Source organism: Anomaloglossus baeobatrachus, chromosome 5 (genome assembly GCF_048569485.1).
Source record: "Anomaloglossus baeobatrachus isolate aAnoBae1 chromosome 5, aAnoBae1.hap1, whole genome shotgun sequence".
Lineage (NCBI taxonomy): Eukaryota > Metazoa > Chordata > Amphibia > Anura > Aromobatidae > Anomaloglossus > Anomaloglossus baeobatrachus.
Window position 1 is genome coordinate 465,913,546 of NC_134357.1, and position 14,110 is coordinate 465,927,655.

A 14,110-nucleotide genomic window follows, 5' to 3' on the forward strand; every position below is an offset into this window, starting at 1 on the left:
GGGGGGGGGGGGGGTCATGGGTTTCATATCATAGCATTTCTGTATGCAAGGTGTCGATTCGTATTGAATTGATGATGTCCTACAACTTTGTAATTCACTTTTTTTCTCTTATCTCGTTCTGTTTGAGATAAAAATGCTAACTCCGTTGTTTTCCACCAGGTGGCGCAATAGGTGGTTTCATTGCGTAGCGCATGGCTACTTTACTATACCTAGATGCCACTTCTATGCAAATAGCTGCCGCCGTTCTCAAGTTAATGGCGGTGGACAGGATATGGGTGGACACACTGTATATGAACATCCTGGTGGTTGGTCCTCTAAGCAAAAAAAAAAAAAAAAAAAAAAATTAAAAAATATCCAAGCCTAAAATCACTACGAGTTGAATTTTTTTTTTTTTTTTAGAAATCAGGGTAACAAAAAACAAGGCAAACTTGTAAAATTTTCTTTAAGCCCATGTTCACACGTTCAGTATTTGGTGAGTTTTTAGCTACATTTGTAAGACAAAACCAGGAATGGGTAAAAAAAAAAATAAATCTAGAAGTGGTGCTCGTGTTTCTATTATACTATTCCTCCGATTGTGCCAGTCCTGGTTTTGGCAAATACGGAGGTAAAAAAAAACCCTCAGCAAATACTCCACGTGTGCACATAGCCCAAGACTAAGTTCCCACAATCAGTTTTTGACACCAAGTCTTTTCACTGCACAAAAAACCCAGCATAGTGAATAGGATTTAGGCTATGTGCCCACACTGCGGAAAATGCGTGGAATTTGCCGTGGAAATTCCGCGGATTTTTCAACAATCTGCAGCACAGCTACTCCCCAGCCATTTCTATGGCATTTGGGAACTGCTGTGCCCACGCTGCAGATTTTTCCGCAGCGGAAATAATGCGGATTTCCTGCGGAAAAATCAGCAGCATGTCAATTATTCCTGCGGATTTCTCCGCAGGGTCCCATATACTTACCTGCCTCACTGAGTCACTTTCTCCGTCCGGTGTACAGGAGCGCGGTGAATCCAGGTACAAGAAGGAAGAGGTGGGCGGGGCCTGCACGAGCTCCGCTCATGTGACAGCCGAGCTAGTTCAGGCCCGCCCATCTTCTCCTGCAGACGCTGAGTGACCCGGCCGCCAGAAAGTGAGGTGCTGCATGATGGAGGTAAGTATGAACTCACTGATCACTGCAGCACATGTTCTGCATTGGGGATGCAGTGCCGAAGCCATGGTACTGTATCCTCAATGCAGAAAGCCCGCACCATATCCGCAGGACATTCCGCAGCATGGAAACAGACAGAAGTTGTGGTGCGGTTTCCTAGGAGCTCCTGCGGAACGTCCTGCGAATATATCCGCAGGACACTGCCCCCGTGGGCACATAGCCTTATAGAGACCCAAAAAGGCATAAATGCGATGATGAATCTGTCTGAAGTGTTCGCTCCTGGCGCTGCCCCGGCCGGGATCATTTAGGGAAGGCGGCATCACCACCGCGCTCTCCTTGTACAGCTCAGCTCCCATACCCCCTCCAGTAATAAAGCGAGAGGCGTCAGAATCTATCGGTTTATTTTTCCATTTGTAAAAATATAAGACATGATGTACTGCGAAAGCAATGATCTGATCATCTGATTGTTGAAAAATTAAAACTTCATTTAGTGATACAAATGCATATTTTACAGAATCGTAGTAAAAATACTGATATCTGACAGTTAAAACATTCAGAATTCGTGTAAAAATCACATTTTTCTATAGCCGTAAAAGAGCAACTTCATATATGACACTCAGCGTGGGCCAGGCATAACCAGGTAATTGTGACGCAGCGTCCGTGCCCCTCTGCAATCAGCAATTTACCATCTACATACAATATTCAGTAACTTTGTCCTTTACTTGTATTGCTAATCCAGAGTTACATTGTGTATCCAGTCACTTCCAGAGCTGCAATCATAATTCTGTTGCGAGAGAACATTGAGAACTTGCAGCTAGGTCTGAGCTTATACTTCACCTGTCTAGTCCAATACAGTAGCCACAATCAGAGCTGCGGACACAATCCTGTGAGTTAATGTGTAACACAGAGTGTTCAGATACTCGCTACCCAGACCTGAGCTGTGGCGTGCAGAAGCCACTTCCCGTTTTCCAGGACCTAAATGCAGCTCTGAACTTGGACAATAAACATAAGAAGTAAGCCACATCCAGAGCTTGATTCATGGTTCTGCTAGTTGCACTCATAGAACTGATCCCTACTTATCTAGTTGCAGTGGACGGTGGGAGATTTAGATTTTTTTTTGTTTTATACTATTCGCCCACCCACAGTGAAGCACAGTGGAGGATGTTCTGTACATACAGACACAGATCCAGGAAACTAACAGGACTGTGAATGCCGCTTCAGATGTGACTGGAGTATAAGAGATGATATAACCTGAAATCAGGACAAGGATCCAAGTCATCTGCATTTACTGCACATTCTATGTGGATTACTTCCGACAACATATCACAAAGTAAATGAGACTCCCCAAAACTCTGCAAGGGTCCCCACCACCTCCCCCGGGACTTCAGGATTTGCGCCATTATATAATGGATCTGTTGTGCCAATCACTTCACTTGCACAGGAATTATAACAGTACCATGCCATCAATCACAGACATAAGACCCATGGTCCAGAAATGCCAGACTCATGATAGTCACCATTTGTGCTTCTATGGAGGTTACTCTACTAAAAGGGAGGAAAAAACAAAAACACTTTTTAAAGGAGAACTCCACCATTAATTATATCCATCGATGGCCCAATTGTTCTTGGCATACCTTAGTGAGGTTTGGATTCCCCTTTAGTGGACCTTAAAGGTCACATCGTTACACCCACAAAAAGGATGGGGGGGATCATTACAGATGACACATAGATAGGGGGGCACTTATTAGACTACTTATTTTGCTACAAAGTAAAGTCTCTGTTGAAGACCTTGTCTACACAGTAGAGGTCTCCGGAGCTGGGGGTCCCCCCATAACTTCATAGGGCGCATGCTGAGGCCGAGTCAGGATGCCATGAAGCAAAGCCCCAAGCGCTACATGGTAACTTCCACTGCATTTAAAGCCATTAAAGGGTGTTCACGGTTTTGGCAAACCTTGGTCTCTGGCACAGTTTGTTTAAAAACAAAAACTGTCCTTTACTCGCCCTCCCCAGGTCCAGTGAAGAGTCTCCACCTCTGGTGTGTTATTGTTGGCAGCGCTGAGGTCATGTTAACAACATTGCAGACAATAAGTGACGGCACGAGCCGCTGATATCACTGATTGGCTGCAGTGCTGTCGAGATGACGCAAGCACTGTAGATGATAACAGACACCAGGGCTTACAGCAGATACTCTGTGCTGGACCCCAGGGAGGGTGAGTAAAGCACAGTTTGTTTTTTTTAGCTGCAACAGAGGTTTTATGAAAACCAGGAAACCCTTTTAAACTTCTATAGTAGAAAAATAAATGTTTCTCTGTACCCTCAGTAGTGGGGTGCTATGGGATTCCCGTTCCTAGTACCTATAGACACCCATGGATTTGTGCACTGTGTGGTCCATTGCCCTAAAGCGTGAGAAAATCTGGGGACTCGGGCTAATGTTGTGCTTCAGGCCATTCCTTCATGTCGGTCGTCAGATAATTACACAGGATTCTCTCACATATGAACAGTCAGATACAGAGAGTATATACACGGTAATAAATTACATGCTTATCAAAGTCAAAGCAAATGTTCTGCGATTAAAAAAAAAAAGTGTTCGTCACCATGAGCTCTGACTCCGAAACGTTCTGAATGTCGGGAGCTATAGAGATAGGCTGAAGGAAGAAAGAGTGTAAAGCTCCTCTCCACCTCTGGTCACCATTTTTTATTTAGAATTAATGACATACTATATATTTGACATGATTGAGTTACATCCTGTATTGTGCTCCAGAGCTGAACTCTATTCAGGAAGCTGTAAACTCTTCCTATATCCCCAGCTTATTCAGTACTCTGGTGGTTTGCATTATAGGGGCTCAGTCAAGCTGTTTAAAAGGGGATGAGGGGAGTCATCCCTCACTTGTGAGCTTGCTGACTGTTTCCCATACCAATCAATCGACAGAATTATGATTTCAGCTCCGGGGTATCATACAGAAGAAAGCTCAGCTTTAATGTAACGTTTGTGACTCTATATACACGGTGACTCTGTTCATGAAGATTCATCCTATGTATAAGCTATAAAACAGTGTTTAAGCGGGAACATCTGCTCGAAAAAATCCCCAAACTATCGAGATGACGGGACTGACAGGAAGTCAGAGGGGATGAAGTCCAGTGTTTAGAAGGAATACAAAAGAGGTAGAGGGTCCGATACATGACATACACAGGGTCATTCAGCCAATATATAGACAAGTCCTCTCTGTGATATATTGCAGTGGTCTCTCTTAAAGGGGAAGGTGACTCCCTATAACTTAAAAGGCCATCGATCAGAGCAATCGCCCCCCTATTTAATCGTAACGAGGGCCGCGTCCAGCGCAGCTTTCAGCACGCACAAAGACGTGATACGAGAGGGTGACTGCACGTACAACAGGATAGCCTCTTAAACCGCAGGGAGTCTTGGGAGCGGAGCCCTCCTTAATGAACAGGGTTGGTAATCGTTGACATTTAAACCCTTTCAAAGACATCATTATAAAATCATAACCCATCTTTTCTAATTATAGCAGCATCAGATTTATAAAATATATACATATTTGTAGACTATGCACAGGAGCCATGCGGATAAGGGAAGAGAGGAAGAGTCCGGCCTGGAACCCGAAGTCACCGAATCCTTTTATGAGGCATATTATCCAGTGTCGGCCTTTACGGTGTCCACTCAGCGGCCATATTACAATATACCGGGGGTGAACGTCGAAAGTGAGAAAGCGGGGTCAGAGCAGAAATAACACATTCATGTCATGTATAGATTTAGCAGGTTTCTCCAGATTAGTCAAGACTGTGCAAAACTGACCTGTTACCTACACACAGGGGAACGTGCTGGGGCCACACGAATAGGAGCCAGTGGATCATCGGTGTGCAGGCTACATTAGGTGCTGAAGGTCAGCTCTGATTGATAGAGCACCTATGAATCAATGGGCGCTCTATCAATCAGTGATTTTCCCTCAATATCATTGTAGCACCAAATGCTCCTCGCTCACCCGCCTCTAACCTGCCCTCAGATTTGCTGCGTCCCTCTGTGTTTAGATGACAGAACTCCTTCCAATCAGGAAAATGTGCAAACAAATCCAGCTATAGGTAATTGTAAATGCAAAACCAGACAGAACGAGTTAGAAAGACAGAGGACAATGAGGGAGCGACACCAGCTGGGATAAGGAGCGAGTGACACCAAGTGGGATAAAAAGCAAGTGAGACCAAGTGGGATAAAAAGCGAGTGAGACCAAGTGGAATAAAGAGTGAGGGACACCAAGTGGGATAAAAAGCGAGTGAGATCAAGTGGGATAAAAAGCGAGTGAGACCAAGTGGGATAAAAAGCGAGTGAGACCAAGTGGGATAAAAAGCGAGTGAGACTAAGTGGGATAAAGAGCGAGGGACACAAAGTGGGATAAAGAGCGAGGGACACAAAGTGGGATAAGGAACCAATGCCAACCAGCTGGTCGCTTCCAGCAGTTTATGCAGTGAAGTCTGCTGGTCAATAACCCTAGGTGTCCAGATCTTTAATTACTATCCATTACCGGGTCAGTTCTGAAAAGAATTCCAGCAAAAAAAAAGTCCGATCTAACTCCAGTTATCAAGGCGGCTAAACCCTCACCAGTCTGGGACACAACGGAATAATAATTTTCGTTCAAACTGGGCAAAAAAATATGAAAATACAAAAACGGAGAATATGGTGTACACGGATCCAGGCCCGCCTCGTGTTCTTGATCATAGCGCTATAGGGAGAGGGGCCTTTTGTTCGCCTAGGGAATGTAAAACCAACATAAAAAGTTTCTTTCCTTCATTTCACAAAAATAGAATCGCAGGTTCTGTGGAGACTCGAGAACCGCAGATGAGATAAACTATACAATATATTTTTCTTAATAATATAAAAAAATGATTTTGCAAGTAGAATGTCACACGAATCAATAGGCTAAAAACTAAGAAAAATAAAAATAAAATAAAATAATAATAATATGTGCAACGAGGCAGCGCCAGTTGTCACGTCCGAGCTGGCCTTCACAGTGTAATAATGGTGCCATCTTCTTCCAAGATCTTTGTCTCGTGGTTATGGCCAATGTGGTCCAGGCTGCCGGAGCTGGCAGATAAGTGTGTGCGATACGTAGATGATATAAATCCGTTCTGCGGGGAATCGTGGTACGTGTTGTGCTGAGATAAGGACTCCAGACTCTCCGTGGACGGTGCTGCCCTGGGGATGACTGAAGTGCCGCCCTCCTCTATGATAATGTCCTCATCGTCGCTCTGCGCCTCCTCCGGATGGTAGTTCTGGATGATCTGTTGTGGCGGGGCACCGCTGTACATGCTCGTGCTGCTGTCCGTCGACTGTCCGGAGCTGCCAGAGTTCCTGCTGTTCCGTACCACGTTATTCCGCTGGTTGGCCGGTCTGACCGTTATTATGAGGTTGTGGCTGTTCGCAATCATCATATCGGTGACCTGGTCCAGGCTCTTCCCGGATACTTCTATGCCGTTCACTTCGAGAACCTCGTCATTGACGGCTAATAATCCAGTGCTTTGGGCAAGTCCTCCAGGAACAAGCCTGGATATGAAAATCCCTGGCACTTTCTCTAGGCCGTGCGGCGTCACGCGGACGCTAGAGCCGTCCCGGATGTAGAAGCCCAAAGGTCTCTCCATTCCGTGCTTATAGAGTCGTACTCTGCGGTGGGTTTCGGGCAGAATGTCCACGTCGATGATGGAGGAAACCGGCCTAAAGTCGCTGGGCATCCCAATGACAAGATGAGGCTTCTTCTTAGTCATGTCGGGGCGAAGAACCGTTGTAAGCACATTCTTCTTTTTGGTCAAAGTATCGGTGCCAAAGGCGCTGTAGTCCGCTTCTTCTGTAGAAAGAAGAAAAAGGAAAAAAAGTCAGAACTCTCCAAAGAATACAAAGAAGAAAAAACCTGTAGCGTGTCCTACAATCAACAGCGGAGACTCCTCATCGTCAGCACTAATTTACCCATTTCTGATTATCGGGATTTCGGGGTGGACCAGGACACTGTCGCCTATATACACAGAGCAGTCTTTACACGAGGCCCGATTACACACAGCCGAGGCTCGCCACTTATCACTTACATTTTATGTTTTACTTTACAGCCGCAGGATCCATATTATGAATTATATATGCCCGGGGAGATCATTACAGCTCGGCAAGCGAAGGTGAAAGTAGAGGCCAAATATGTATAAAAACAAGAGATACACTGATTCATTGGAGGCCGAGAACGTGGCCTCCTCACACAGGTGAAGGTGCGTTACAATGTTTTAGCTAATCACACAACAGTCCCGGACTCCAGCTCTTACCTGAACGTATAGGTTATCAAACCTATGTATCTAAAGGGGTAGTCCGCCTTTCGGTACACTGCATGTAACTGGGACTAAATAATTTTTACATTGGTTTCCATTAAAAGCATTGCGCCAATTGCCTTCTACAGCTTCTGTGTTGCACTGTTAAAGGCTGCTGAATGAGTTAACTGAGAACCTGTCAGTCAGCCTGTTAGTATAGTCTGACGAGGAGCTTGTAACTCATTTCTTTGTATTTTTCTCAGCTCCTCTCAGCTGATTTACAACCACAGACCACAAAATGTGCAGGGAAACAAAGAGCCTATAAAAGCCAAAAATTGTAATGAAACCAAACTGCAAAAAGGATACATGTATTTAAAGGGTAAAAAAAAAAAGTTATTTCCAAAAGGGAGGACAGTCCCTTTAAGGGGGTTGTTCAGAATTAGGGTTTAGTGCTGCAGCTCAGCTCAGTTAAAGCAGTTTTTTTTGCTCTGCAATCTGAGAGCAACATAATGTAGGGGCTGAAACCCTGATTCCAGTGATATTTTACTTACTAGGCTGTGTGTTGCTGTTTCAATAAAACCTGTATTTTATCAGCTGGAGATTATCTGTACAGAACTGTGTGTCTTCTGCTTCATGGTCGACTGCTCTGTGTATAACCCCGCCCCCACCACTGATTGGCAGCTTTCCAATCGGTGGTGATGGTGGGATTATACATAGCTCAGAATTCTGAGCTCTGCTAGATCTGCAGCAGAAAAAAAAACAGTGATTCAATCAGAATAATAGCATGCAGACAAGCAAGTGACACATTGCTAGAATCAGGGTCTCAGCCCCTACATCATATAGGGCAAATACCTGCTGACAGATTTCCTTTAAAGTGAATGTTGCTGAGCAGTAACGCCAAATAAAACCTGTATCCAGCTGTGGCGCTGTATTGGAAAGAAAGCAAGTTATGTTTTTGCCAATTCTGGACGACCCTTTTAAATAAGTTACCATTCAGCAGTACGCAGAGAACTTGTCAATGATGGGGAATTGAAAGGCAAAGTATGATAGAGCGCTGCAGACTGGTGCTTGGCCCTGGCCTCCTCCTGGAGAAGACCCTTGCACAATGGTGATGGGGGGCAATGATGTGTGTATATACCTGATCAGTATTGGGGGGTAACACACAGCTGCTCCCAGAGTCCTCTGCAGGTGATGGAGCTGCTGTGTAGACCTACGTATGGCGACCGGGGTAAACAGAATCTGGATGAACGGGTTGTTATGTACACATCTGCCAGGTATGCAGGGGCCGCGCCTTCGACACCCGAGGGTTGCCTTTGTGGGGCAGCACATCCAGGTCACAATTCCATATAAATCATTTACACACGGTGCAGTTATATAATTAGCCGGTGAGTGCGGGTTTAATCACCGATCACCTTTACCCTATATGACCGGGTGGTGACATCACCACGAGGAAGTGAAATACTTATCCCGTCACTGGCATCGTGCGCCCCCACCACCCAGCGCCAGTTTCTGCAGGAGTGACACACACCTCACTGACGGGCAGTCACATTCCCGGCAGTCACCGGACCTCCCCAGCCGCGCAGGATACGCTCCATCCTCCCTGCATTCACCCGCCGCTCTCCGACACTGTCCACTATCAGACAAGAGGCGTTTACCTGCAAAAGCTAAAATGATCACTGCACGGACGGTCCATGGGTCTTGTATGACGGAGAAATGATGATGCAGAAATTGTTTTAGGTTGGTTTTCTTTTGCATCTCAAAATCTACTTTTTTTTCCCCATTTCCATAGCTGTATGATGGCTTGTTTTTTGTGGGGTTTTTTTGTTTGTTTTTTTAACAGGAGAAATTTAAATTTTTGAATGGCTCCATTTTGGGGTATATACCGTGCATTATGCAGCTTTAACTTTTAAAGGGGAAACAAAAAAAAAAACAAAAAACAACCCCAAAAAACAAACAAAAAAAAACTATAGTGGAATTTTTCCCCCCCATTTTTGCAGCATTCACCACGCGGCATAAACATCATGATCATTTCAGTCTACAAGTGACTAGAATTATACAGAGTTGATAAAGATATATTTTTCTACTTCTGCACAATAAAAAAAAAAAAAAACACCACATTTATTTTTCTACAGAGAACTACGGGAGGGTATCAGGGTCATTTTTTTTTTTTAAGCAACTTGTAGTTTACATTGGTGTGATCATTGGATGACAAATGTCAATCTTTATTGCCGACATGGCAAGCCATCAGCACTCCATCACACTTAGGGGTGCTTCACACACAGTGAGCTCGCTGCCGAGATCGCTGCTGAGTCACGCTTTTTGTGACGCAGCAGTGACCTCATTAGCGATCTCGCTGTGTGTGACACTGAGCAGCGATCTGGCCCCTGCTGCGAGATCGCTGCTCGTTACACACAGCCCTGGTTCGTTTTCTTCAAAGCCGCTCTCCTGCTGTGACACACAGATCGCTGTGTGTGACAGCAAGAGAGCGACAAATGAAGCGAGCAGGGAGCAGGAGCCGGCGTCTGACAGCTGAGGTAAGCTGTATCCAAGATAAACATCGGGTAACCAAGGTGGTTACCCGATATTTACCTTAGTTACCAGCCTCTGCAGCTCTCACGCTGCCAGTGCCGGCTCCGGCTCTCTGCACATGTAGCTGCTGTACACATCGGGTTAATTAACCCGATGTGTACAGCAGCTAGGAGAGCAAGGAGCCAGCGCTCAGTGTGTGCGGCTCCCTGCTCCCTGCTCACACTGGTAACTAATGTAAACATCGGGTAACCATACCCGATGTTTACCTTAGTTACCAGTCTCCGCAGCTTCCAGACGGCGGCTCCGTGCAAGCGCAGCGTCGCTTGCACGTCGCTGCTGGCTGGGGGCTGTTCACTGGTCGCTGGTGAGATCTGCCTGTTTGACAGCTCACCAGCGACCATGTAGCGATGCAGCAGCGATCCTGACCAGGTCAGATCGCTGGTCGGATCGCTGCTGCATCGCTAAGTGTGAAGGTACCCTTACCGTATTTTTCAGACTATAAGACAGTTTTTTTCCCCCTAAATGTCGGGGGAAAGTGGGGGGGGTGCATCTTATAGTCTGAATGTAGGGCTGCGGGGAATGAGGGTGCTGCGGGTCATCGGCGGCATGCGCAGGCTGTAGCAGCGACTACCGTGACCACGTGGGCCCGCTCATTTCATATGCGTGCATCCTCCCGCCCATCATCTCTCAGCGCTGAAGCCGGCGCTGACAGGTGGGCGGGATGATGGGCGCATAATTAACAGCCGGCCCGCATGATCACCCCTAGCAACAGCAGCCTTGAGTGATCATGTGCAGCTGTATTCACTGCCCCCCGCGCATCATCAGCGCAGGGGGGCAGTGAATAAGTACGGTATACTTACCAGTCACCGTTGAATGCAGCATCACGATGTCCTCCTGTCTGCCGGCCAGCTCATCTATGTAGGGAACCGTGAGCACAGTGATGACGTCATCCTTGTGCGCTCTCTCCACACACATCAGCAAGCCGGCAGACAGGAGAACATTGCGATGCTGAAGGGGAAGGGCTCCACACAGGTCAGCGGCGCTGCTGCTGGCACAGACAGGAAGCCGAGCGATGCTTCTGGAGCGAGGAAAGGGGAGTATAAGGGCTGCTTCTCACTTGCGAGTTTCTCGCAGTAGAGCAATGTGAGAAAATCTCGCACTGGAATCGGACACATGTTAGTGAATGATTCAGCTCTCATCTGCGATTTTTTTCTCATTCCAAATCGGACTGAGAAAAAAAAAAATCACAGCATGCTGCTTTTTTGCGAGTTTCTCGAACCATTTTTCTCAATGATTTCCTATGGAAACGGATTAAAAGAAGGATCACACACGCGCACCAGCGTTCACATTTGCAAGTGTGGTAGGAACTATGCTAATTAAATATTCAACAGATGAATGTGACATCACATTCCCAAAGGTAAAATAACTGACACATGTGTAATCACTTTTATCTAGTTAAGATGTTGCAGGAAACTAGCATCGCAAACGCGTCGCACACACGAGCAAAATCAATAATTTATTCAGAAAAAGCATCGCACTTGCGTTGCACTCAAACCTAAGGTGAACTAAAATCAGCAGAGTTTTTTTCCAGCCCAGTCGGACCAATTTTACTCTATAGATGTTTTTCCAGCCTAAATGTTTATTTTTTGTGTGCCATAGGATACAGGCCATATAGCAGGATGGGGGTATATAGCAGTATGGGGGTATATAGCAGTATGGGGGTATATAGCAGGATGGGGGTATATACCAAGATGGCAGTATATAGCAGGATGGGGGTATATAGCAGTATGGGGGTATATAGCAGTATGGGGGTATATAGCAGTATGGGGGTATATAGCAGTATGGGGGTATATAGCAGGATGGGGGTATATAGCAGGATGGGGGTATATAGCAGGATGGGGGTATATAGCAGGATGGCGGTATATAGCAGGATGGCGGTATATAGCAGGATGGCGGTATATAGCAGGATGGCGGTATATAGCAGGATGGCGGTATATAGCAGGATGGCGGTATATAGCAGGATGGCGGTATATAGCAGGATGGGGGTATATAGCAGTATGGGGGTATATAGCAGTATGGGGGTATATAGCAGGATGGGGGTATATAGCAGGATGGGGGTATATAGCAGTATGGGGGTATATAGCAGTATGGGGGTATATAGCAGTATGGGGGTATATAGCAGGATGGGGGTATATAGCAGGATGGGGGTATATAGCAGGATGGGGGTATATAGCAGGATGGGGGTATATAGCAGGATGGGGGTATATAGCAGGATGGGGGTATATAGCAGGATGGGGGTATATAGCAGGATGGGGGTATATAGCAGGATGGGGGTATATAGCAGGATGGGGGTATATAGCAGGATGGGGGTATATAGCAGGATGGGGGTATATAGCAGGATGGGGGTATATAGCAGGATGGGGGTATATAGCAGGATGGGGGTATATAGCAGGATGGGGGTATATAGCAGGATGGGGGTATATAGCAGGATGGGGGTATATAGCAGGATGGGGGTATATAGCAGGATGGGGGTATATAGCAGGATGGGGGTATATAGCAGGATGGGGGTATATAGCAGGATGGGGGTATATAGCAGGATGGGGGTATATAGCAGGATGGGGGTATATACCAAGATGGCAGTATATAGCAGGATGGGGGTATATACCAGGATGAGGGCATATACCAGGATGGCAGTATATAGCAGGATGGGGGTATATAGCAGGATGGGGGCAGTATATACCAGGATGAGGGCAGAATATACCAGGATGAGGGCAGAATATACCAGGATGAGGGCAGAATATACCAGGATGAGGGCAGAATATACCAGGATGAGGGCAGAATATACCAGGATGAGGGCAGAATATACCAGGATGAGGGCAGAATATACCAGGATGAGGGCAGAATATACCAGGATGAGGGCAGAATATACCAGGATGAGGGCAGAATATACCAGGATGAGGGCAGAATATACCAGGATGAGGGCAGAATATACCAGGATGAGGGCAGAATATACCAGGATGAGGGCAGAATATACCAGGATGAGGGCAGAATATACCAGGATGAGGGCAGAATATACCAGGATGAGGGCAGAATATACCAGGATGAGGGCAGAATATACCAGGATGAGGGCAGAATATACCAGGATGAGGGCAGAATATACCAGGATGAGGGCAGAATATACCAGGATGAGGGCAGAATATACCAGGATGGGGGTATATAGCAGGATGAGGACATATACCAGGATGGCGCTATGTAGCGGGATGAAAAACATACAAGGATGGGGATTATATACAAGGCAGTAGGATCATCACCAAGATGGGGTAGCTAAGTAGAGAATTTGGGGACACATGTCTTATGGTCCGGTGCGTCTTATAGTCCGAAAAATACGGTAGCTGCTTGAATAAACAGCCACGATCAGCCTCATCTCTGATCCTGGCCTGTAGAGTGGGGTGTCAGCTGTATAATACAGCTGACACCTACAGTTCCTGTGAGCTCCTCATTACAGTGTCGTTAAAGCATGCCAGCTCGCATGAATTTCATCGATGTACTGTTACGGTACAGGCCTGGTCCAATTTTGGGGAAATAAACCTCAAACCAAAGTTTAATGTAAAGTTCTAGGACAAATATACCTTGGGTTTCCTTTTATGAGATTTTTCTTTTAAAGTCCTCTATTTGCGGTCAGTAAATGGCTCACAGAAGACGGTCTACATTGGAAATAACTGGAACAAACCCTCAGCTGTTAGTAGTATTAGTCTATACAGGTTTTCCGCTTCGGGATGTAAACCAGAATGGGACATTAAACTTATATAGGGTAATATTGGCGATGGGTAAGACCCACACTACAGGGTGATCGTCTGCACAGGTACCAGTCTGCAGCCAGTCTTACAAAGTGCATATACCGAATACATGACTTATGTGCTTCTAGTGCCTTCTTTGTGGGTCTCCTATAACTTAATAGAAATTGTTGTGTCATTACCGGTGTTTTTGTCCGCATTTGGTGCACACCTCTGAAGTGCTGCATGCCGGGAGTCATCGGACACGCATGACATACACAATACGTCATTTCAGGTCAGTTACTCACATTCTTTGACTACAGAACAGCAGAACGACGTGTACAACAACCCCCATCAGTCCGCACACATGAAT

At 46.0% G+C, this 14,110-nt stretch overlaps 1 protein-coding gene across 1 annotated transcript in view; it reads right to left on the reverse strand.

Annotated features, from left to right (window-relative positions):
• Positions 1-1,528: 1,528 nt before the first annotated feature.
• PARD6B (par-6 family cell polarity regulator beta) overlaps positions 1,529-14,110 on the reverse strand; it is a 27,979-nt gene continuing 15,397 nt past the window's right edge. The window contains exon 3 of the mRNA XM_075350602.1: positions 1,529-6,993. Coding sequence (XP_075206717.1) covers positions 6,158-6,993 — 836 coding nt within the window. The 3' untranslated portion in view covers positions 1,529-6,157. The remainder of the gene's footprint in view (positions 6,994-14,110) is intronic.